This window comes from Grus americana, chromosome 1 (assembly GCF_028858705.1).
Source record: "Grus americana isolate bGruAme1 chromosome 1, bGruAme1.mat, whole genome shotgun sequence".
Taxonomy (NCBI): Eukaryota; Metazoa; Chordata; class Aves; order Gruiformes; family Gruidae; genus Grus; species Grus americana.
In genome coordinates, this window is record NC_072852.1 from 87784129 (window position 1) to 87808849 (window position 24721).

Below are 24721 nucleotides of genomic sequence, written 5' to 3' on the forward strand. Positions count from 1 at the left end.
TCCTCTTCAAAATCCTCATCCGCTGTATACAGCATTTCCAAATTATTTATAAATATTTCCAAATGATTTCATAAATAAGCATGTGCCCAAGCATTCATCTCTGTAGCATCTCACTGGTGGTTTCCCCTCACAATGATAATTGGTTGTTTACACTTACCCTGTTTCCTATCTTTTAAACAATTACTCATCTGTGTGAGAACAATTTTCTCTTATCCAGTGGCAGGTTAATTTTCTTAAGAGCCTTTGTTAAGGGATATTCTCACATACCTTCTGTCCATATGCATGTTCACTCCTTAAAAAGACTGTAACATTGATGCTAAGATAAGACTTCCCTTTACAAGGCTTCTGACTTTTCCTCAGTTAATCTAATTTAAAGCTGTCCTCTGCTGCTGCTAATTGGGCAAATAGTGTTTCGTAAACACTATTTTGCTTCACTGCAATAGATGTCATGTTTATTCAGAATATAGTTGTTCTCTAAAACTTGCAAATGTGTGCGGGCAGGATGCAATCTGGCTGTGTGTTCCCTCTTTACTGTTTTACAGTACTAGTGCCATAGATAAAGACAACTGTGGTTGTTACCGGAAAGCGGCAAAATAATTCACTCTCTAAGACTTATTTTGAAGTTTTAGAAAGCGGGCGTTCTTTATTGCAGCGCTGGGTGCACGGGGCATAACTCCACCTAAGGTGCACACCCAAAAGACAAAACTAGCAAGTATTTATACTATGTTAATATACATATTCAGTATATTTCCGAGTAGTGCTTATCACATCCATGGATTTTCTGGGAACTTGTTAGCATATGCTAATGTCATTCGTGCATGTTTGTTGGCACCTCGGAGTCTTCAGACTCAGTCCTGGTATCACGTATACCTTATCCCTCAAGGCTGGTTTTGTGATCACCTTGTAACTTTCTTATCTTTGCGCATCTGTTCTTCCAAGGCCGAGCTGTTTAAAATGAGATTGTTCCAGAGCTGCTTATCTGACAACTAATTATTTTCTAAGTTACAATGGTTTCCCTTTTGTTTGGTTACATCTATTGAGCAATGGCTCTAATTGCTTGAATTGATCTTAATATTTCAATATTCACAGGTATCAATCCCTTCTTTTCTTTTTGAGGATTTGTAGCTTACATGCTACAATTTCTCACTATACAAACTTACTGTATCTTGAACAGAGGTTAGTACAGCAGTGACAGCATTGAATCATTATGCAGGCAAGAATACAAACCACTATAATAAAAATCACTAATAAAACTAGCTTTTTCAACCACAACCAATTAGGTGTTTGGTCATGTATGTTTTTTAAATCTTCAGATATCCTTCCACTCTCATCAATAGAGCAAGTAGAAGTGCTTGTATCCAGATCATTGAGGTTTTTGTTTGGGTGTTTTTGGGGGGGTTTTTTGGCAAATTTTACTCAATTGTAGTTTTAAGGTTTGATTCATACGCTCTACCTGTCCGCTAGATTGTGGATAGGGGCATGCAGTTCCCATGTTATTTGTAATATTCTACTTACTTTTCGGATAATGTTGGCAACAAAATGTGGTCCCCTATCCAAAGAAATCTCAAAAGGAACACCAAATCGTGGTATTATTTCTTCAAGCAAGATCTTAACAACTTCCCTGGCTTTGTTGGTGTGACATGGGAAAAGCTTTAGGCCATCCTGTAAAAGTATCCACCAATACTAATAGATATCTCAACCTTGCTTTTCTTGGTAATTCAGTGAAATCTATCTGCCAGTGTTCTCCTGGAATATTTCCTGTTTGTGTTGATCCAAACTGAATTTTATTCTGTGTCTTTGGATTATTCCTAAGGCATGTTTCACACCTTTCAACTACGGACTTTATAATTTCTACCATATTACCACTCACCACTGATTTTTGTAGATGTTTCACTAAATTTTCAGTTACCCAATGAACACTATTATGTTCTTTCTTTACTATTTCATGCATCAAAATTGGGGTTAGTATTACCTGCCCCGTGGGAGTAACAGCCCATCCATTTTCGTGTATTTCAGTTTTCAGTGTTTCAATTAAATTCTTATCCCGACTATCCTAGTTAGGGAATTCTCCTAATTCTGTCTTCTTTTCAGGTATTATTGCCAATATCCCTTTACCCTTTTCTGCAACCTTATGAGCGGTCACATCGGCCAGTTGATTGCCTCTTTCTTGTGGGGTTCATCTGGTTTGATGCGCTTTACAATGCGTGATAGCCACTTCTCTTGGTTTCTGTACACTTTCAAGTAACTTTAAAATCTGCTCTGCATGCCTAATTCCGGTCCCTTGAGATGACAACAGTCCCCTTTCTTTCCAAATTGCTCTGTGTGCGTGTAATACTCCAAATGCATACTTGGAATCGATCCATATATTCACTCGCTTTCCTTCACTTAGTTCTAAGGCTCTTGTTAGTGCAGTCAATTCTGCTTTCTGGGCTGATGTTTTTGGTTGCAGAGCTTTTGCTTCTACAATGGTATCCACTGTAGTCACAGCATACCTGACATCCGGATCCCTTTTTTCACTAAGCTGCTCCCATCTGTACATACCTCCCAGTCTGGGTTTTCCAGAGAGGTGTCTTTCAGGTCAGGTTGACTGGAATACACTTCCTCAATGGTCTGTAAACAATCGTGTGGGTTCCTCTTCCAGTTGTCGGGATGACAGGAAAACTGCCAGATTTACTACTGCAGTGGATTTCAAAACAGCATCATCTTGTTGAAGAAGCACCACTTGATACTTCAACATCTGGCTCGGAGACAGCCAGTGCCTGCCTTTCCGGTCCAGGACAGTGAGTACCATGTGTGGTACAAAAACAGTCATCTTCTGTCCCAGTGTCAGTTTCCGGGCTTCTTGAATTAGCAGCACAGTAGCGGCCACAGCTCTCAGACATCCTGGCCATCCTTTGCTGGTATTGTCCAATTGCTTGGAGAAATAGGCCACAGCGCGTCTGTTGCCTCCCAACATCTGAGAGAGCACCCCCAGAGCTACAGCTTGCCGCTCATGAACAAACAATTCAAAGGTTTTGGTTAGATCCGGGAGTCCTAAACCTGGTGCTTTCGTCAGAGTTCTTTTTAGTTGTTTGAAAGCATTTCTGGTCTCATTCCAAATGTTCAGGTGGTGAATTTTTCTGTAGTTCGTATAAAAGTTTCACAGTGAGTCCATAATTGGTGATCCACAGCCTGCACCACCCCACTATTCCAAGGAAGGTTCGCAGTTCCTGTGCATTCTGGGGCTCTGAGAGTTGACAGATAGCTTCTTTTCTCTCTGTGCTCAATCTTCTTTGTCCTTTTAAAAGTTCAAATCCCAAGTATTTATTCTTGTGTGATTTGAGCTTTTTCTTTTGAAACTCAGTAACTGTTTAATCCCAGAAAATTCAAAAGATCAATGGTTAATTGTAAGCATTCTTCCCAGGTTACAGTTGCAATGAAAATATCATCAACATACTGCAACACAGTCCCTGTTTTATGTTTTCTTTTCCAAGCTTCCAATTCTTTGGCTAATTGACTTCCAAATATCGTGGGACTATTTTTAAATCCTTGTGGCAACACTGTCCAAGTGTACTGTGATTTGCAACCCGTTTCTGGGTCTTCCCACTCAAAGGCAAATATATTTTGACTTTCTCGCTCGAGAGGTATGCAGAAAAAGGCACCTTTCAACTCTATAACTGTGAACCACTCTTGTTTTTAGCCTGATTCTAGCCTCTAGTTTCAAAGGATATTGTTTTTGCCTCACCAGCTTCATTCCTGTTTTGAGTTCAATCTTTACCAGTTCAGCGTTCTTAGCTTTACCAGGGACTTCTCCAGCCCATACAAGGGGTGTCACTGCATTTTCCACTTCCGTTGGAATGCCAGTTTCTAAAGTTTTATCTTCCTGCAATAGGAGCACAGATGCTTGTACAAGTTTAGATTCAGGAATTAACACCTTGACCTCCCCATCTTTAAAGGTGATTTGCGCTTCCACTTTACTCATTAGGTCCCGTCTCAAGAGTGGTATAGGACATTTGGGCATATATAAAAATTGGTGAGTTACTCATTGTTTTTCGAGCTTAATATTTAGAGGATGGAAAATGTCACACTGTTCCGCTTTCCCTGTGGCACTGACAACATTTACTGTATCATCGCTCAATTTTCTTTGACAAGTAATAAGTTACTCCAGTATCTACAAGAAAATCTATTTTCCGTTTCCCCAGCTCTACTGTGGGGTTCTGCTGGGGAGGTTTCCCCTGGTTCCCTTCAGGACTTAGTTAAGGGGAACTGACATGGAAATGGAGCTGCTTCTTGATTGTATCGTGCCTCCTCCAGAACCTCTGGACTGATAGGAATAGGACCCCTAAAATGGTCCTTAATCTTTCCAATGTCCCAATTCTTTACAATATGCACACTGATTATGTCCTAAGGTATTCCTGGTATTTTGTGCTGGAGGGGCCTCGCCTCTCCCCCCATAGTATTGCCTTCCTCCCCTGAAGTTACTGTTCGACGCTCCCTGCAGAGTGCAGCTCTCAGGTTACCGTCTCTTTCCGTCTCTCCGTGCCTGTCTCCGCTCTCTTTCGTTTTCTTGTTGCTCTTCTCTAATTTTCTTCTCTTTCTCCCTGTTATCAAAAACCATCCATGCAACCTCCAACATCTTTAATTCTAAATCATCCTCCTCATCACGCCTGCACTTCAAACACCGTTGCCCTGTACTACAAGCAGAGCAACACCTTCACAGCCTCCTGCTACCTTTTCCTGCAACAACTTTTTCCTTTCCCCATTCTCTTTAACCACTTCTCGGTTATTATACATTTTCCCAGCCCTTTCCAACAACTTGCTCAAATTCCTCGAATCTTCAAATATCCAGAGATGCCTGTTCCACAAAAGATAAATGCCAACTGCAAGGCATCTCCCTCCTTTTCAGGATCTTCCCTATAAATACCCAGCTTTTTCCACAAGCATAAATCAGTCACTGAGAAGGGTACTTTACCGGTCACTGGTCCCTCTGCCCCTACTGCCTGTCGCAGCAGAGCTTGCACAACTCGACCTCCCAATCAATCCTCCCCTTGTTCTCCCTGCAATAGTACCAAATTTCTCACTTCCAGCAAAAGATTCCCCTTCATCAGAAACATCCTCCTCGTCTGGTCCTCCGTATTTGACGCACCATTTACTGATACTACACGCCGAACAACAACGCTTGGAGAGTTTCTGATTATCTTTTTCCAAGGTCAGAACTAAAGGATCTCTTGGTATTAATTTACATTGCCTGCTCCATTCAGGATGATCTCGTAAAGCAGAGAATAAATCAACATAGGGATCTTCATCCCATTTTCCTTCCCATCTTAAGAATAACAACAACTATAACAGAGTATCATAAAAGTCCCATTAACCGGCCACTTTTCTCCATCATTCAGTCTATACAATGGCCACCACTGATTACAATATTTGATTAGATCATCTTTCTTTGCGACTCCTCCTGGGGGTCCTGCTATTTGCTTCCAATTTAATAAAATGCACCCAAGAGGAGATTTCTTTAAGGTCAATTCCCTTTTGGAAGTTCCAGTTTCCATTTTAAAAACAGGGCACAAAACAATTTAACCCCAGCTTTTTAAAACAGTAATACAGACTTACAAACACTATAACAACAAACACAAAAACACACAATTATGATCACGGCTGCATTCAACATTCAACAGACAAACTTCCAAGCTTCGAGCTTCGGTTTCAGGAAGGAGAGTTATCCTTCAGTTTCAATCAAAGGGTACTTTCCCTTTGCCCCAGGGATACAGCCCAACCCTGCGCAGCTTTTGCTACGACTGATGGGCAGGCAACAGAAAATAATACTGAAAGAATGCCTTTACCTTATTGATGGTCCTTGCTCAGAACACTTTAGTCCGGGGATCGGAGGTTCTCCCTGAGAATCCCTCGGTGCCGGCTGGAGGTCCTGCGATCCCTCGGATCCGCTGATGTTCAAGAGCAGTGTCCCATCTGGGTCACCAAAATCTGTTACCGGAAAGCAGCAAAATAATTCACTCTCTAAGACTTATTTTGAAGTTTTAGAAAGCAGGCATTCTTTATTGCAGCGCTGGGTGCACGGGGCATAACTCCACCTAAGGTGCACACCCAAAAGACAAAACTAGCAAGTATTTATACTATGTTAATATACATATTCAGTATATTTCCGAGTAGTGCTTATCACATCCATGGATTTTCTGGGAACTTGTTAGCATATGCTAATGTCATTCGTGCATGTTTGTTGGCACCTCGGAGTCTTCAGACTCAGTCCTGGTACCACCTATACCTTATCCCTCAAGGCTGGTTTTGTGATCACCTTGTAACTTTCTTATCTTTGCGCATCTGTTCTTCCAAGGCCGAGCTGTTTAAAATGAGATTGTTCCAGAGCTGCTTATCTGACAACTAATTATTTTCTAAGTTACAATGGTTTCCCTTTTGTTTGGTTACATCTATTGAGCAATGGCTCTAATTGCTTGAATTGATCTTAATATTTCAATATTCACAGGTGTCATGGTTAGCTAAGAATATTTGTTGGATGTTATTGCTGTTCCATCAAACTCACAAGTGTGCCTGTGCGTATCGGGGAACATTCAGCATGAACAGCTACTGTCTTCTGTTCTTTTTAGCAATACAGTATTCCCACTAAATTCTTCTCATCCAGGTTGTACTAGCTCATGTACAACATCTAGGTCAGTTGTTCTCGGTGGCTTTTTTACATGTTTCTGAACTGATGATGTTAAATCCTGTAGCATTATTCAGAAGATCAAAAATTCTGCCTTTAAAAGAAAAATACAATGAGATGCACAGATGCAAAGTGGAATTAGATAAACAGACCTCATTTCTGTAACCTGCCTTGTAGAATAGTGAGGTAAACATCTACATCAAATGGTAATGAAGAAATTAAGTCATATTATAGTTCAGGGCTCAGGCTCAAATTGAGAGTTTTTATTCTCTCTGATAGCATCCTCTCCTGGTTTTCTCTTATAAACCAGATGGCTTGCTCCGAGGGAAAAAAGTATTTGTTTCCCAGTGGGAATCTTTAGACTTATGTTTGTTTTGATTTGAGAATTATTTAGACTGTGGGAACAGTATTCCTGAATTTAAACTTGTTTCCTGTCATTTGGAATTAAGAACAGAGGGTGTAATAAATAAAGGGTGTTAATGAAATTAAGGCTATGCAGTCTATTTTGGACTGTGTTAAAATATTAAGTAACAGGCTGGACAACCAAATAAGGATTAGCATGTGGAGCTCTAAAACTAAATATGGTAAGGACAACTATGTGGGCACACATACGAAGTGGGAGGCAGATGCAAATACGCTTTGCTGTCATCTAAAGCCAGCAAATATACGAGGCAGATGTAATTCAGAAACAGTTCAACCATGCAAGTGCAAGACTCTGCTTGTGCCTAATACACTAATGATGTTCACTCAAGTTTTCCACCATTCTGATGGAAATTTTGTGGCCACTGCATTGAAATCAGCTCCTCTTCAGCTGTCTTAAAATTTAGAATGTGGTTTGGACCAAAATATGTTGAAGTGGCCCAAGCTTGTATCTAAAGATGGAAAAGCTTATGTGACACGATGGCTGTTAGAGGTGTGTTTTGCTTTTCCTACTACCTAGTTGACAAAGTAGTTTAGCTTACAATTATCTGTAAGAAATTGTATCTTTACTGTCTTGGAATATCAATACTTAGCTTGCTTCATAAATAAGATTTCTGCACTCAGGTGATACAACTATACTCAAGTCCAGATAACATCTTGCTCTCTCATTTACTGTCAGATATTAATCTTGCTTTGCTTGCTGCTGGGTTTAACTGACTGCTGCCTGTATTTAGGTTCTGCATACTTCTGAGCCATCATTTCACAGCTACTCTTCCCTTCAGTCGTCGTCTTCCTGATTTCTCAAGATGGAGTTGCTCCAGATCTGTATTTTTGGTTAGTTTTGATTGACTGCTTCATGCATATAGCTGATTGCCATCACCATTCACTTCTTGCCTGTTATTTTTGCCTCCCTTCTGATACACTTCTGTCCCCTCCTTTGTACTGAATTTAATGCCATCTCCTTTTCCTCGTTCCTTTCCTACTCTGAAGCTTATCCTAATCTTTCTCTTCTGACATTGCAGCCGTTCAGTTATCACTAGGTCTTTACCTTTCACTAACTCATATCATAGTTCCAGCATTAATCTTAATTATGGTCTGCACACAGTCCTTCTCATATCTACAATAATTCAGTTTTGTGTTTGTGCTTAAAAACAAAATAACAAAAAAATATGGAGACAATTGGAAAGAAACGTAGAAGATAGACGCAGTCTGGTATTAGTCTGTTAAACCCTTTTCAAATTTAATTTTGAGGACTTTCAGGCTTTGTACTAGAGGGACTCCATTCAACTCTTGCTTACATGAATTTTGAATTAAGCTGAAGGGCTGTGTAAGATTTAGTTGGAAAGCAAAGTGAAGCAAACAAGTGAGCAGAGAAGAGGAAGGTTTACTCTAGTATAAATTCTTAGACAAGGTTTTTAAAATTGGGTCTTAAGGACAATAGCTATTTAAGCAGCAGTTTGTTGATTAATAACACCTACCTGCAGGTCTACTTTTTAATAGATTCAAAGACTAGCATACACTTCTGTGCTTCACTCCCATTACTTCCTCATTTATAAAATTATGGAAAGCATTGCAATTGATTATTTAATGTTATTTATATGTTAAAATACTGTCTGGTACAAAAGATTAGGAACTCCTTTTCATGTTGTTTATTATCAACAATTTAACAGAACTAAGCAATCAACATGCTTAGTTTTTTGTTCTGCTTTTTTAATTAGTCTAAAATGTTAAAGGCAATTGATTTCTTCATGGATACTTAAAGGGTTATTCATTGCATTTTATGGCTGAGTTGAAATTATATGTTGCAGTTTTGTATGAAATGTGTGGTTTCATTGACTAATTTTGAGGCACTTGTTTTCCAAGTGGAATTAAACTGTTGTTCAAAAGTTTAATTCATTTTCTTAAATGTTATCTTGTTCCTTGTGAGTCATTAAGATATGTTTTACAAGTGGTATGCTTCAGTAGTGGCAGCTTTATTGCCAGAGCCTCATTAGAGATACAGAAAACTGAGTTGATAATTGTTTGCTTTTAATTTTCATGTTATGTATTTTTCTACCACATGTGTAATGTCTATCACATTAAGAAGTCCTGTTGCTACAGTCTGAAAACTTGAATTCTTTGAATCTTTTTGAGTAGAATTTGATGTACTTTCCCTAGGTCAGTGCAATCTTGTCCAGTCTGCATTTTTCAGTCATTCTGAAGCTGGGCAGGCAGGAATATCAATAACAAGAATATTTATTTTTTTAAGAGTGTAATAACTCTATCTGATGTCAGGCTGAGTTTTATCAAGGAAGCATTTTTGCTCTGTTGCTAGGGATTAAAACACCTGCCTGTGTGAAAAATAACTAATCTTTGAGGTTCAAAGTGTGCCAGGGTATGCTTCCTCGAGGAGGCTTTACATCTCTCTTGTTTCTGGAATCACTGCGATGGAATAGGGAGGATCTGCTCTATGCTTGGGCACACCCCGATTGTCAGGTTGCTCTGGTAGTAGAGCTGGACCACTCTGAAGGTCAGGTCACCTGCCAGAGTGGGAATTTAACTTAGGACTTCGTTAAATTATCCCGCGAGACTTTGGTCCTCTTACATTCCTTTTGCAAATTGATCCTCCCGCCGCCCCCAGTTAACGCACCAGTAATGACAGGCATTCTGCAGCAGTAGGAGTAGGTTCTGCTTCCAGTAAATGATGTCTGTCCAGGGCCCTGAGAAAAAAAACCAAGAACTGGATATGACTGGCTGAGACCAATACTATTTCTGGCACATGAGGTCTGTTTGTATGTTATGGTTCTGTCCATGGGTATCATCATCCCATGAACTATGCTATTTTGAGAGTGAAAGCCATTTCTTTACGTGCAGATCTCTAGTCTCTACATGTAACTTAACTATAGATTCCAGCTTTCTAATGCTTATGAACAGAAGTTGACTCTTTAGAGTATAAACTTATTTCCATAGCAGAGATGTCTTGATACGGAGATACGTGCTGTTTGTATGATAGTGAGGCAGCTGTCTTCAGCAACAGCCCAAATGCTTTTACTATATCCAACTGCTTGTTTTTCCTCAAGCAATTCTGCTAATTCTTTTAGCTTTCATCAAAGCATAGCTCCTGGTGGTAACCGCAGGCTGCTCTTGTCAAGAAACGAGAATAAGAGTCTCTATTAGATTCCTCTGTGTTTTTCACTGGTTTAGGAAATGTTAAAACCCTACCTTGATTGTAAAGGAACTGATGAACATCCCACTTCTGGGTCTTTCATCTGCTCTCTTTTCTGCTTAATAATAAAATATTTTCTTTTCAGTCACTGCATAATGTAGAAGGGTAAGAATGATTACATCCACCTATTAGGTCTACTGTATATGACTTTCCTTGGAGACAGCAGTCTCATGCTAATTTTTCCACTTAGGCTTCTTTCCCTGACTTTGTAGCAGCCCTGCTCTGACCTAGTGCTCATTTTGATAATGAGAGATCCATTTGATCTGCATTTCCTTCAGGTTTGTTACTCCTCTAGCTGGTCTCTGGATAGATGCCAAGCATGTTGTCAGACTCTGACACACTTGTAGCAGGAGAGTGTTAGAGCACAGACGGCCAGAGGGTGAAAGGGAAAGAAGGAAAACTCTCTCCCCGTTGAGGCAGGGAGAGAATAGCAAGAGCAAAAGCAAGAAAACCCATGGGTTGAGATACAGATAGTTTAATAAGTGAAGGAAAGGGGTGAGAGGGGAGAATTAATGCAAAGACAATCACTCGCCACCTCCTACAGGCAGACTGAAGCCCAGCTTGGTCCCAGAGGAATGGCTACATTGCTAGACTAACCCCTCCACACACAGCTTTTATCACTGAGCGTTGTGTTATATGGTATGGGGTATCCCTTTGGTCTGTTCGGGTCAGCTGTCCTGGCTGTATCCCCTCACAGCCTCTTGCCCACCTCTGGCTTATTCACTGGCGGGAGGGTGGAGGGGACACAGGGGGGGAAAAAAGAGACAGCCTTGTTGCTGTGCAAGCACTGCTCAGCAATAGCCAAAATTCTGGTGTGTTATCAACACTGTTTTAGTCACAAATCCAAAACACAGCACTGTACAGGCTGCTGTGAAGAAAATTAACTCTGTCCCAGCCAGACCCAGTACACCTGCTCAGCCCTCAACTCAGACTTATGAGAGCCCCCATGGAAGTGTTTTTTGGAAGAAGTAATGAGATTTGTGTGTGGTGTATACCTGCAGAAGAAAGGAGTAGGAATGGGTGACATGTCAAATAATCAAAGTTTCATCAAATAATTCCAAGCACCTATTTGATGATTACTTTTCAACTTGGAGTGCATGACTTAAGTTTGCTGGCATAGAGTTTTACTTCGTCATCTTGATCCTCATATATGTAATATGGCTGTTTCTCAAATTTTTATGTTGTTCTCTGATTGTAATTGATCTATGCTAGTTTGCATATTTTCTCTAGTACCTCACTGCTCAGTCTCTTCTGCTTCCAGATAATAAATACACTAAGCAATCCTGTAGCTGGTATCAGACTCTCTAAATCTCTATACTTATCCTTCTGGTATAATGAAAATGGGCTATTTATTCTCTTCATATTCCTTTTGTCATGGAACACATGACAATGATCTGTCTCCCTGTGCTTTGATAGTCTCTTGTGAGACTTTAAAATGGTATAAATAAACCAGTTCTTCACCTAGCACGTCAGTATACTGAAAGAATTTTAGATAGGAAGACCATTTTTTTTTAATGGCCTTGCTGTTTACACTTAGTCATATGATTTGCTAGATATTTCAGACTATAGATTTATGTGCTATCAAGTGAAGGAATTATTTGTCTAATCTCAGGAAACTGAAGTCTACCTAAATATAAATCTGACTTTTTTGCAGTCCTTTGGAATAATACTTTTGCTTAATGAGAGTGTGCACGATTTTGTTAATAGTTCAGCTATTTCACTGCTAAATTCCTTCCATTAGCTCATGATGGATGTTCTGTTTTATTTAGAAGAATGAGCATCGCATTCATTAGGCAAACTTCATTAAATTTGGAGCTCAATCAACTAGAACTATAATTATATGGAGAGAAAACTTCCTAATCTGACATTTGTAAAACTGAGCCCTTTTGGATTCAGTTATTATCTTATGCAACATGACCAACTGAGCCTTTGTGTTGAACACAGGCAGATCCTGGGAGGAGTGCCTTCAGCTAGGAGAAGTGTTATTTTCTGTTGTAATTTAATAGTTTTATAGCCTTTTTTTTCACCACAAAGAGACATCTGCTCTCTCTGTATCCCAAACAATAATAGATTGGTCTTGTTGAGGTAGTAGTAAGCAGTGTATATTCCTTTAAACTGTTATCTCATTGTTTAGAGTCACTTTATTACTTTTCAAATGACACCTTCTGCAGTTTAAGTCCATGAAGACTGTCCTCTTGTCCTTTAAGGCAAAATTTATGGATCTTAGCATAGCAATGAAAGGAAAAGAACATACTCTGTTATGAATGGAAAATGATTTCTGTTTGTGACTTTAGACTGAATGGTTTGTATTGGCATCAGGAGGGGGAAGTACAGCTGCCTATCCATTGCAGTCTGTTTTCCCTACAGCCCCACGTGTGACTCTAATGCAGGCCAGTGATCTTTGAACACTTGTTGTTTCTCCCTGCTTTAGACTTCAGCTGCTACCTTGCTGGTAGTGCCATGCATTTTTAAGGTGAAGACAGCTATGACAACATTACTGCCTGTTCTGGTTAGGTTGTAGACCTCAGCAGTGTCCTGGTTTTGGCTGGGATAAAGTTAATTTTCTTCCTAGTAGCAGGTATAGTGCTGCTGTGTTTTGGATTTAAGATAAGAATAATGTTGATAACACATCAATGGTTTGGTTGTTGCTGGGCAGTGTTTACACCAAGTCATGGACTTTCCAGCTTCTCATACTGCTCTGCCAGCAAGAAGGCTGGGGGTGCACAAAAAGTTGGGAGGGGCCAGGACAGCTGACCCCAAGTGGCCAAAGGGATATTCCATACCATATGACATCATGCTCAGTGTATAACTTGAGGGAAGCTGGCCGGGGATTTGAACCATGGCTCGGGAACTAGCTGGGCATCAGTGATCTGCAGGTGGTGAACAATTGTGCTGTGCATCACTTGTTTTGTATATTCTGTTGTTGTCATTATTATTTTCTTCCTTTTCTGTCATAATAAGCTGTCTTTATCTCAACCCATGAGTTTTACCTTTTTTTTTTTTTCCTGCTTCTCTCCCCAGTCCCGCTGTAGGGTGGGGGTGAGGTGTGGGACTCATCTGTGTGGTTATTTTAGCTGCTTGCTGGGTTCAACCACAAAAGCAGCTACAGAAGAATTCAGCAGAAGCTGTTAGTAGGAACAAATTAAGAATGATATCTCCTCCAAGAAGGAAGCTGAGAGCAATTAATTTTAATCTCTAACCCAACCTAGTATAACCCACAAATGGTTTTAAGTTGTACCTATCTTGCAACATGGGGCAGCCATGGTGTTAGATTAAGTCTATTGTCTTCTGTGTTGCTTTATGTTTAGCTCTGCCCTCTATTCTTGTAGGCATGAAGCTTCTGGGTATGAACCCTGCTTTTTTGGCTCTTCCCCCTCAATGCCTAGGAGGAGGGAATTAGCTTGCTTTGTGCTGCCTGCTTGACACTAAAGGAAGAAGACTGGGCAGATAATCTGTTGCAAAGTATTGACTGTCATCTCTTGACCTTTTGGAAATGTGTTCAGCCCAAAAGGTTTAAAAAACAAGGATTGTTCTTCTGAGTCTTCCTCAAGGAAGAAGTGCTGCTGTGCAGTTAGGATTAGTTACCATATGTTTAAGAAGAAAAAGGAAAAATAAACCTACTTATAGCCTACTTATTCATAAGAAAGAAGAAAAATGAACAATTTATTATTGGTTGGGATATAAATGCCATCCTTAGGAGACCATGATAAGAAATAGTTGAGCTCTCACATGGAGTCTAGAAACTAAAACCATACTGATCTGCATCTTGGAAACAGACACCCGTCACTGCTCAGGGAAGAGGCATGTGTGAGCAGAAGAGGCTTTGCTCAGTAATGTTTTGTTGGATGTTTGCAGGTCTAGGAAAGATAGACATAAAAGATGAGAGAAAGGGGCAAAAGGGCAGCAGGAGGGAAAGCTTGAACAAACTGTTGGAGTGTGACCCAGGCAAAAGCTTAGAGTATGAATGTACACCTGTAATTGCTTCTTAGGGACAAAAAATGCTGAGCAAGTTGGTTTTGCTCTATCAGACTGCATTTATTTCTGTGGCTGCAAACAATACTGGAGGATCTTGTATGAAACAGGTCAATCCCTATAGGGGACTACTGGTTTAGGTGAGAGATCTATATATGGGATTGAGGGCTCACTTTTAACACTGTGAGGATTAAAGCAAATTTCTTGTCCATATTTGAAGTAGTATTGTTCAGTCACTATGGGATGCATTAGGAAACCACAGATGTGTTTGCCTGATTCTGGAGAGAGCTCTGTTCCAGCAGTTCTAGCCTTTTTGCTCTCAGTCTCTGGATGCAACTGTTGGATTGGCGAGATGGAAAAATAATCATGGGCTTTTGCATTCCCGTGGCCCTTCTTTCATGGTCCTGTGCAGAGAACTCTATGAAAAAGCTTGTTTAAATTTGTATTTTTGAAGATATTTTCTGCAGTACTGGAAAGTGGATATTCTTGTGCACAGCATAGTGCTGTCTCTCCTTGTGGACACTTGAACATACTTCTGAGATCTAGAGAACTGGATAATAGTATAATGGTGTCAGAACTTTTTTTTCTGGGGTAGGGGGTATGATGACATACCAGTCCATCCTTGTGCAATGTATTCTCATCCCATGCCAGTTATAGAATATGAGAACTTATTGATGTGGTTATCACCGTGTTTAAGTTAGAAGGTTTTCATTTTTTGAGGCTATTACAAGAGGAGTTTTCAGAATTTCCCAAGGCTATGTATCCCTATTAGTTCAAACACCTTGACTATCTGAAAATGTTATCAATGTGGTTTAAATAAAGGAACAGAAATCACTTTGAATGCCATAGCAATATAACACATTCCAACTTTACGTCAGAAATACCTTGGCAGCTAATACCGAAGTTAGTCCTTGTGTCATGATCTGGTTTACTTATTTTTGAAGTGATAAATTAGGTAACTGTCACATTATGCTTATGAAAAGGTGTGAAGTTAAGTGCATGCTGTAGCTCTGCTCAAAGCGACCTCCACTTCAGCACAAGCAGTGGAATTTGTCACTTGGCTGAAGGTGTTCAACGCTACAGTACTTATGCACCACAGTGAATTCATTTCCTGACAGTTATAGGTATGCCTGGTACCCAATTTGTCAAAGGATATGTCTTTAATTAATCTTGCAAAAGGTAGTGTGTCCTAATCTGCAGTTGAATATTCCTAACAAACACCACTGACTTAAGGCTTTCCATATCTAGTTTAAATTAATTGAAACAGATGCACGACTATTTTTGAAGAAATTAGTTGATGATTGCTTTGTCATAGAGACTTGTGTTTAATTGTTATTATTTGGGGAAAGAAATCTCTGAAAATGGAATTAATGGATGTAAATATCAGTCATTTGAGTGTGTAAAAGAAATACAATGAGGGTGATGGCTTCATTCAGTTATTGTTATGCTTGAGGGGAAAGAATATCTCCAAACAGGTGAAAATCAGAAATGAATGAATAGAAACAACCAAGCAGGAACACTGTGCTGTAGAAATTCCATTATGGATGAAAAGCACATTAAAAAAAAAAAAAAAAGTTGTTAGGAGATTACTGTCATTAAATCGCTAATCATACTGTACTGTTTTATAGAATATGGGTATGAACAGTGACATTTGGCTACTTTCTTAGTACGTAGGAAGTTTTACATGCTCCGTGAAAATAAATAAACCCAGGGTAATTTCCTCTAGAAACAAAGACCTCTGCCTAATAAAGGCACCGGCTTAGGTTGCGCTGGCCTAAGGAAGTCAAGGCTATCATGGTCAGTGCCTCACCTCCTCTTCATCCCGGCTCCCTTTTACAAACCAATAAGTCAGTCGCTTATCAATCGACTTTAAATTGCTGCTGTTTCAAGTGAATGGCATTTTAGGGTAAAAGCACCATTGATTTTTATTTGGCGTTAAATGCTCCACTTTCAATGGTGACAATTGGGGAATCTGTAGCACCTCATAGTGTGGGTCCCTGCAGAGCGACCTGAACATCTTGGGGCTGCAGTCAAGCCAAGCCAGGGCATCCCTGCTCATCAGTCCATGTTTTCCATGACTAGGTAGCTTCCAGAATTGCAAAACTTTGAACATTTCAGTAGAAAATGTTGGGAAATGCAAGGCATTACTGCTAATACAGGTTGCTTTATCTTGCATATGTGTTTTTTTAACACTTCTGCCCTATAATGCCTAATAGCTTTTTGAAGCTGAATGTCTTTTTTTTGTGTGTGTGTGTGTGTGTGTCAAAGTACAGTTGTTCATATTCAGGTTAGTAAAGCAGATGAGAGGGCTTTTTTTCCTATCTTTAGGCGGCTTTTCTCCCCAGAAGCCAAACTGTGCTGGAGAACTGATGCTTTAAAAGAGAAGTGTGATTGTCTTATGTAATTACTACTTGCTCATTTTGATTATTCTTTGTGCTCTCATCTTTGTAGTAACTTTGTCTTGCTACTGATTGGGTTGTTGTCTCATGCTTGTGATGTTTAAGAAAAGTAATTAAATACTCACTTGTAATAGAAATCCTTCTTTTTGTGTGTAGGAAACTCACAAATGGGTGCTACCATAGTAGATGCATTGGATACTCTTTATATCATGGGGCTTCACGATGAATTCAGAGAAGGACAAGAGTGGATTGACAAAAATCTTGATTTCAGTGTGGTGAGTAGAGCTTGCCCTAATATTTCTCTAGTCCTTTTCACAGTGTTCCTCTCGGCGGGGGGGGAGACAGAAGAGGTCTTTCAGCTGGAACTTAAAAACGTTATGATTCAAAGTATCAGAAGTTCAGATATAAGCTTTATTGAAGTTCTCTGTGTTTATAACTTTATGCATTTTGAAAAACAACCAATCAACCCTTTCACACTGTAATTATAAGTAAAGATACATCTGTATATTGTATTTTCAAAGCACAAATTATAATTGGATAATGGAAGAAAGGGAAAGTGGTCAGTGAGAACAAACAGGGCCTCAAACAAGTGAATGCAGAAAAATGAGGCTTTACTAGCTGATAGGTGGAAATAACTGAACTGTGAAAGACAATTTTCCCCCAAACCATGGTGTATAACAATACAATGTTGTCTTCTCCCATGTCCTTAAGATGTTTTAACGTCGTGAATGCCACTTGAGTGGGCTTAGATTCAGAACCTGTAGGCAAACCATCAGAAGAATTTCCCAGCTGGTCATACAGCATCTGACATTCTTTGTGTGCACAGAGTTTGGAAGCGTTAAATGGAAGAAATGGCTCTATTATATCCTTACTGATTAATGTTCTTATTACTAATTTTGGGACTGTCACAGATTCTGTGACAAATTTGTATTTCAATTCTTAGACTTGCCCTATGGTTCCAAAAATGTTTTCTCATTCAGTAATGCACAAAATGAAAAGTAGGCATACAGTTCAGAAATGAGCAGATGCTTACTGATGTTTTATATTATATCCCACATTTCAGAAATTGTTCGTTTGGGGTTTTTCCTTTTGTTTTAAACATTGACACTCTGGCAAACATTAAAGAACTACTCTGCTTTTTTCAGTTAGTGCTAGATAATTATTCAGCCTAAAACTGAAAACCCTAAATATATCAGAGACAGTACAGACATAATGGTACCTTCGTGAGAGGGAACTGAATTACTCCCATAACTTTTGTCTGATCTGAGGCAATCTTGATCTAGATTAATTCTGCGAATTTGTGATTTGGGTGGAAGAAATTTACATGACCCACTGAGGTTCAATTACAGCTTCCTATGTATCGAAAAACATTTCTGAAGGTTAATGAGTTGTCTTATATATACACTAGACTTGATTAATTTCCTTAGATGGTTTGAAGTTTATAAATAAATACATAAATTGGTTCCTCTTAGATTCTTTTACTGGGGAAATCATCGGTTTAACTCTACACTATACCATTGCTTGTGTATGACTTTAATAGGTATTAAGTGGAATCAGACACCGCATTATTGATGTTTCTCTTGCATCACCTGTATGTGAATAAAAATACATCTTTTATTACAAACCTATAATTGGGAGTATTTCAAACTGTAGACTCTTAATCATCAGTGATATTTGAGGAAATCGTTGAAGTATTCATATAATCTTTTTGAAATAAGTAATATGTGCAAAAGGCATTTATTTTGGATACAAGTGAAATGCATGATACAATCGCAGGTGCCATAGAAATAGTGTGAAAGGAGAGATACACCTATATAGACCACTTCAACTGTGTGCCGAGTGGTGGGTCTACTTGTACAGCATACATTCTAGTGACTTTTCTGGGTAAAAGGAAAGGCTCCCTTACTTCAAAATCTTTTAATAAAACTACATGTCTAATGGGTTGAATGAAGAAAAGTTTATGGGGAAGACAGAGTATATGCAGGCAAAGGAGTGAATGGGGCACAGAGGGAGGCAGAAAGATGTTAAAACTAGCTAGTTCCTCTTAAAGTTCAATGAGTTAAATGAGTCAAAACATACTGGTGAATTTAGCCCAAGGATATTAATATTGCGGAAGACAGCAAAATGATTCATTCTCTTGAGTTTCTCAGTGGTCTTGCAGTACTTCTTGTAACATTAAATACATAAAGGCTATTCTTAGACAGACACTGTGTTAAAATGGAACTCTGAACTTGAGATTGCACATTGGTAGTTCAGGTTAAGAAAGCACATTACAGGAGTTCTCTAATTATTATTCTACTTTATAGTGTAAACCCAGAAGGTTTGGTATTATACTTAAACGTAAGAGAAAAGATGCTGAATTATGGAAATGTGCAGGCCTCGCCGCCTTTCCCACCATCCCCAAAGAAATTTAATTGCACTTTGTGGTGATAAATATGGTTAGAGAACAGGAGAAAAAATAATTTGATTTTTTGTAAAAATCAGTTGAAGCTGTAACTAGAATTATCAGTTGGTGTCATGAAGATGTGCACAGGAATTTCAGTAGGGATCTAAATACTGAAACAGTACAAACCCTTGCATGCATATTGGTTTAGGATATGTACTTGCCTCTGCCTGGATGATTTTTTTTCTTCTTCTTTGATTAGGGAGTTGGTTAATTACGGACTCTTTCTTCCTGTTCTAGAATTCCGAAGTGTCTGTTTTTGAGGTCAATATTCGCTTCATTGGTGGTCTTCTAGCAGCATACTACCTTTCAGGACAAGAGGTAAGGAGATTGGAAGGTGCCTGGGCAATTTAATGTCTTCTAGCAAATGTTGCATATGAAGAATTTTCTAGAACCTTGGTTTATCAGTAGTTTGCAAACTAATTTTACAGTGGCAAGTTGTACAAAGTAACCAAATTCTTAGAGTATGGAATCTTTACAGCTTGTTTCTGTGCAGGTCTCAGTCAATTTAAGACCCTTTGTTAGAGCTTTGAAGTGCTGCTTTTATCAAGATGTTTCCAAAGATAACCATTCAAGTAAACATCAGTCTGAAATGTCAAGTCACTAGCTTCTTATGCCAACAATAACTTGTTTTGATATTCTGTAACATCATGAAGGTAGAAATAATAGTTTTGCCACTTGTCCTACAAGGCTGTAGGTTTGCTTCACAAAAGCACTACACAATCTTCTTACCGTTTTCTCAGCGATAAACAGACAAATATCAAGCCAATTTCATCCCACTTCTGAAACTTCTATTAAAAAAAAAAAACAGAGACTTGTACTTCTGAGCGCTTAACCAAAGGCATGCTTAGATTGAAAGGACGCATATACCCAAAGACTTGCAACCATGGACTACTTTGGTCTAGCAGTAACATTGCTGTGACCTCTTCCTTCACATACTTTAAGGCTGGAGCCTGACCCACTGTACAGTTTGTCATAGCTCTTTTCATGTCTTATCAGCTAGCTGTCTTTTGATCTATTGCCTATGTCTTTGACTTGTTTGCTTTTATCCTTTTTTTAATGGCCTTTCTGTAGTCTACTACCTAAAACAGACTTCCAGCCATATTTCATGGCTTAAGGTTTGCTACACTTTCAGGTGTTCATACATATCTTCCCCCTTTGTTTAGGGGATTACCACATACATATCAATAAGTAATCAGGGATTTTAAGCCCGCAGCCCAAAAAATAACTAGGAGAAACCCTATATTTGTTGACTTTTTAGGTCTTTGGCATCACCCTGGGATCTGTGAATTTTCTTTTGTAGAAGTGTCTCCTCCTTTGGAAGAGCTTAATGGCAAAGCACAAAACCAGTGTATATCTTGAAAGAAATTGCTAGTTTGTTTTTGATCAAGTACTACTGCTTCACCTTCTTTATTGTCCATGTTCTCCAAGCCCTCCTCCTGCAGAGGGTTCAGCTGCTGCACTGATTTATGTGGTCTGTAACAGGAGGCCCAAAGGAAAGGTGAAGTACAGAATTTTGCCCCTCTCTTTCCTTTGTAACAACTGAAGATTTGTGGCAGTGAGCCTTTTTCTGCCTCCAGAATCTGTCAGACTTAGGTCTTCCATCAGAGTTTTCTCACAGGTCAGTAAGGATTTTACCCTGAGGGAATGATCCTATTCCCTGGTGTTCCAAGTCAGCCTTTTACATTGTTTGCTGTGGCACCTCTTCAGGAAGACAGCCTTTGTAGCAGCTATCGCTTGTCTTGGAGTACTGGTGAAATTCAAGCTGTTAGTTTACACTGTTGTCCTAACAGAAGAAGCATTAAAAATCACTGAGTTGATCAACTCAAATATTAACTTGAGGCAGCTTCTGAATTTCATACAGGTCAGCAATATTAACCTACCAGTTTTCTTTTGAAGGCCCCCAGGACAGAAGATTTCTTCTGCTGTAAAACATAAGCAGTTTTCCTTGCTTGTGTTTTTATTTCTGTAGCAAAGAAGTTTCATGGAGAGCAGTCTGACCTGTGTGTGTTTCTCGACTTGTGCCAAGGAGTAGCTAAAGTAGCTAAGCTGGAGCGTTAGTAGTAGTCATAGTAGTTCCCACTGTAGTGCAGGTGACCTCAGCAGCATGTTTAAGGATGCTTCCTTTCCAGAAATCTGTGTTTCTGAGCTCGGAGCTGAGATCACATGAAGTACTATGTGATCACTGAAGCCTTCAAGTATCGTGGGACTGTACTCATCTTTTCAGCTAGGAATATTGCTCCTGTCTCTGGGTAACTTAAACTGGAGCATGCTCCTTGGAGTCATCTACTGTCATGATGAAAAACCTCAGAGAAAGAGCAAAGATCACTCATTGGTAGCTGGATTGCTTGTATGGATCAATACCACACCTGTGCACAAGTACCTTAACAAGAATTTTTTTGTCCCATTATGCAGATGGGTGCAGCTGAACACTGCCAAAACACATGCTTTGCATGTATTTGTAAAGCTGAGTATTTTCCTTTTCCTTTTAGTTGCTTCTGTTCAGTAGAGTCAGAACAAGCTCCTTTTTTAAAGAGGTTTTTATCAACACATTTTATTTCTTTCCTTCTTAGAAAGCTTTTACCCTCTGTGTTTCCTAAATTTTGGCCACTGGGCTGACTCTTTTATTTTTAAAGGTATTTTTATGGCATCGGTCTCTCCAATGGACTTTAAATGTGTCATATCTTGTGGTAGAAGATTACTCCTGTCAAGTGTTCATATGTATTATCTTTATTTTCCAAAAGAACTACTCCTAGAAAAAAAGTGTTCGGGCTGCATTTCTTTCAAAGTAGTATGACAGATAGGACTGCTTCTGGTACCTGATAGACTACTTCATTTGTCAAGTTGGATGGTTTCTCTGCAGTTTGTCAGTGTGGATAAGACAAGCAAGGGAACTTGAGGCTGTTCAGTAATTGAGCCCAGGAGAGAGACACCTACCTCTGATAACTCCTTGGAGTTGGAAACAAGTTTGTTTTGAGATGTGCTTTCCAATCTGGTCTTCTCTCTTCTGTTCCAAAGAAGAGAAAGTATTACCTTGGCTCAGGATTGGGGCATGCTTAATATCTTTTTTTTCTTTTTTTTTTTTTTTTTTTACTGCATTCAGATGTGTGAGGAGACACTTCTTAGGCTTGCCTGTCTTAGCAGTGGCTGATTTCAAGTGTTTGGATATTTTGTCTGATCAGGTAGTGAACGTGCATATGGGCTTATGCCTCTAAGGGAGTCTCTATCTACTGGTAGATCCTTCCTTTGTTCTTCAAGCTATCATTTACTTGCTCATATTCCCTTCCCATATCTTCTTGATATTCCAATCCCCATCTCCCTTCCTCCAAGCCTCTACTTCCCTCAGACTGTTGCTGGATACTGATTTAAAAGGTTATCATACTAAATTCCATACTTTTTCATGTCTTGTTTGATGTATTGAAAAATAGGATCAATACAAGGAATGGGCTGCTTGGAATTAATTCTGGCTTTCCCCATTTAATTTATATAAATTCTGCTTAGGTCAGCAATGCAAGTTACTGTTGTTTGGTAAAAGTTATAAAAATCATTTTTATTTTATTTTGACTCCTGTCACTTAGTGCTGTTAAAGATGCTGTGGTAACAACCATAAAACAAAGTGTCCAGGACTCAGCATCAGCTGTGGAAGTTCAGTCATCTTTAAGAGGCCGCATTTAGAGAATTTGATAGTCAGCATGGTTTATCTGTGTGCTTTTGCCCTTTTGTGTGGAGAGAGTAATTGTGCTTGATAGGATTTTATCTGATTATGAGTCATAATGCTAGATGTTGATCATAGTTTTTTAAATACACCTGGCTGTTAATTTAGATAAAATTGTCCTGTTTACTGCTTTTATTAGAAACATGCTAATTTAAAAAAATTATTTAGCTCGACTAGTGGCATGACTGTGGTCTCCATGGTATATTTCAGCTATCATGTTACTGGTCTTGCTTATAGGACCATCAGCTGTGATAATGGTTTTAATGATGCTGGTGACAGTTGATGGTGAAATTTTAAATCGTTCATATTAAGATTGTGTGTATTGCTGTCCCTTTTTTCAGTAACAGTTCCCTCTTGCTCACTGCAGTGGTTGGGGGAGTAATGAAATATCTCCTTTACAACCCAAAAAAAGCTGCCATTTTTAGCAACTGCCAATTTGACTTAAAATGCTGTTGGCTTTTCCTGTCCGGTGTTGATTCACAGGCCTTTGTGAAACATGACCTTGTGAATTTTTTAACTCCTCAACCTATTACATGTGGAAACTTCTGCTGGACTTCCTTGAGTGATGAGCACATAAAGCTAAAGTTTGAGGAGGACGTGTTTTCATGTCCCTCCAGCTGAATGTCTTGGTTGTGTTGCCTCCCCATACCTTTCTGTTGATGTAAAGAGACAAAATTGTTTCTCTAACAGATGGCTCTCCCGATTTGGGGAAAATCACCATCTTTCTCCATTTTTCAATGTCAGAATTCCTTCTGAATAGAAGAAAATCAAGATATGCCTGTGAAACTTGATACAGTGGAAAATCTTGCCCATGTGTTCCCTTTCAGTCTTCTCAAGTTGAAACAACACTGAGGTTTATCTGGTGGCAGGGGTGGTAGGTCTGCAATCTGGGAGGCCAGGAGTTGTTGTTTGGTGGTTATTTTTCCACATAGGAATGAGGTCCCAATCTGTCATTGCTTCTGAGATTCTTGGGGGTTTTTTTGAGTTTTTGAGCCTGTGGCTTTTCTCCAAAGTACATTATTGAAATATATAATGACTATATGCTAAAATAGTGGAATATAGAATCATAGAATTGTTTGAGTTGGAAGGGATCTTTAAAGATCATCTAGTCCAACCCCCTACCATGGGCAAGGACATCTTTCAATAGACCAGGTTGCTCAAAGTCCCATCCAATCTGACTTTGAACACTTCCAATAATGGGACATCCACAACTTCTCTGGGCAACCTGTTCCAGTGCCTCACCACCCTCATTATAAAAAATTTCTTCCTTATATCAAGTCTAAACCTACCTTCTTTCCATTTAAAACTGTTGCCTCCTCTTCTGTCACTACATGCCCTGGTAAAAAGTCTCTCTCCATCTTTCTTATAAGTCCTCTTTGTATATTGAAGGGCTGCTATAAGGTCTCCCTGGAGCCTTCTCTTCTGCAGGCTGGACACCCCAACTCTCTCAGCCTGTCTTCATAGGAGAGGTGCTCCAGCATTCTGATCATTTTTGTGACCCTCCTCTGTCCTTGCTTATACAGGTACATGTCTGTCTTGTACTGGGGTCCCCAGAGCTGGACACTGTACTGGGGTCCCCAGAGCTGGACACTGTACTGGGGTCCCTGGTACAAGTGGGGTATAGTGCATACTGGAATTTTTTTTTAAATTATACTGTCAAACTAAAGAAAGAAAAAGAGGCTTGATGAAAAGCAGAAGAAAAAAGTGTGACATCTCCCGGGAGTGTTGTATGTCCAGGCAGGTGCTCTTGTATTTGCTGTATGCCAGAGGTTTCTTCTCAGTTTCCACTGAGCAATCTATGCAAAGTTTTTACTTCACTAATCATTATTCCTTATTAAGCTGTACGTTAATAGGCAGAATCTCTAAGTACCAAATCTCTAAATAGGAAGTGCAAAATTCATTGTGCCCA

At 39.3% G+C, this 24721-nt stretch overlaps 1 protein-coding gene across 2 annotated transcripts in view; it reads left to right on the plus strand.

Moving 5' to 3' along the window:
• MAN1A2 (mannosidase alpha class 1A member 2) overlaps window positions 1–24721 on the plus strand; it is a 163621-nt gene that overhangs the window by 56339 nt on the left and 82561 nt on the right. For both annotated transcript variants that reach the window (XM_054813961.1, XM_054813962.1), the window contains exons 4-5: window positions 16811–16929; window positions 19338–19418. In XM_054813961.1, coding sequence (XP_054669936.1) covers window positions 16811–16929; window positions 19338–19418 — 200 coding nt within the window. The remainder of the gene's footprint in view (window positions 1–16810; window positions 16930–19337; window positions 19419–24721) is intronic.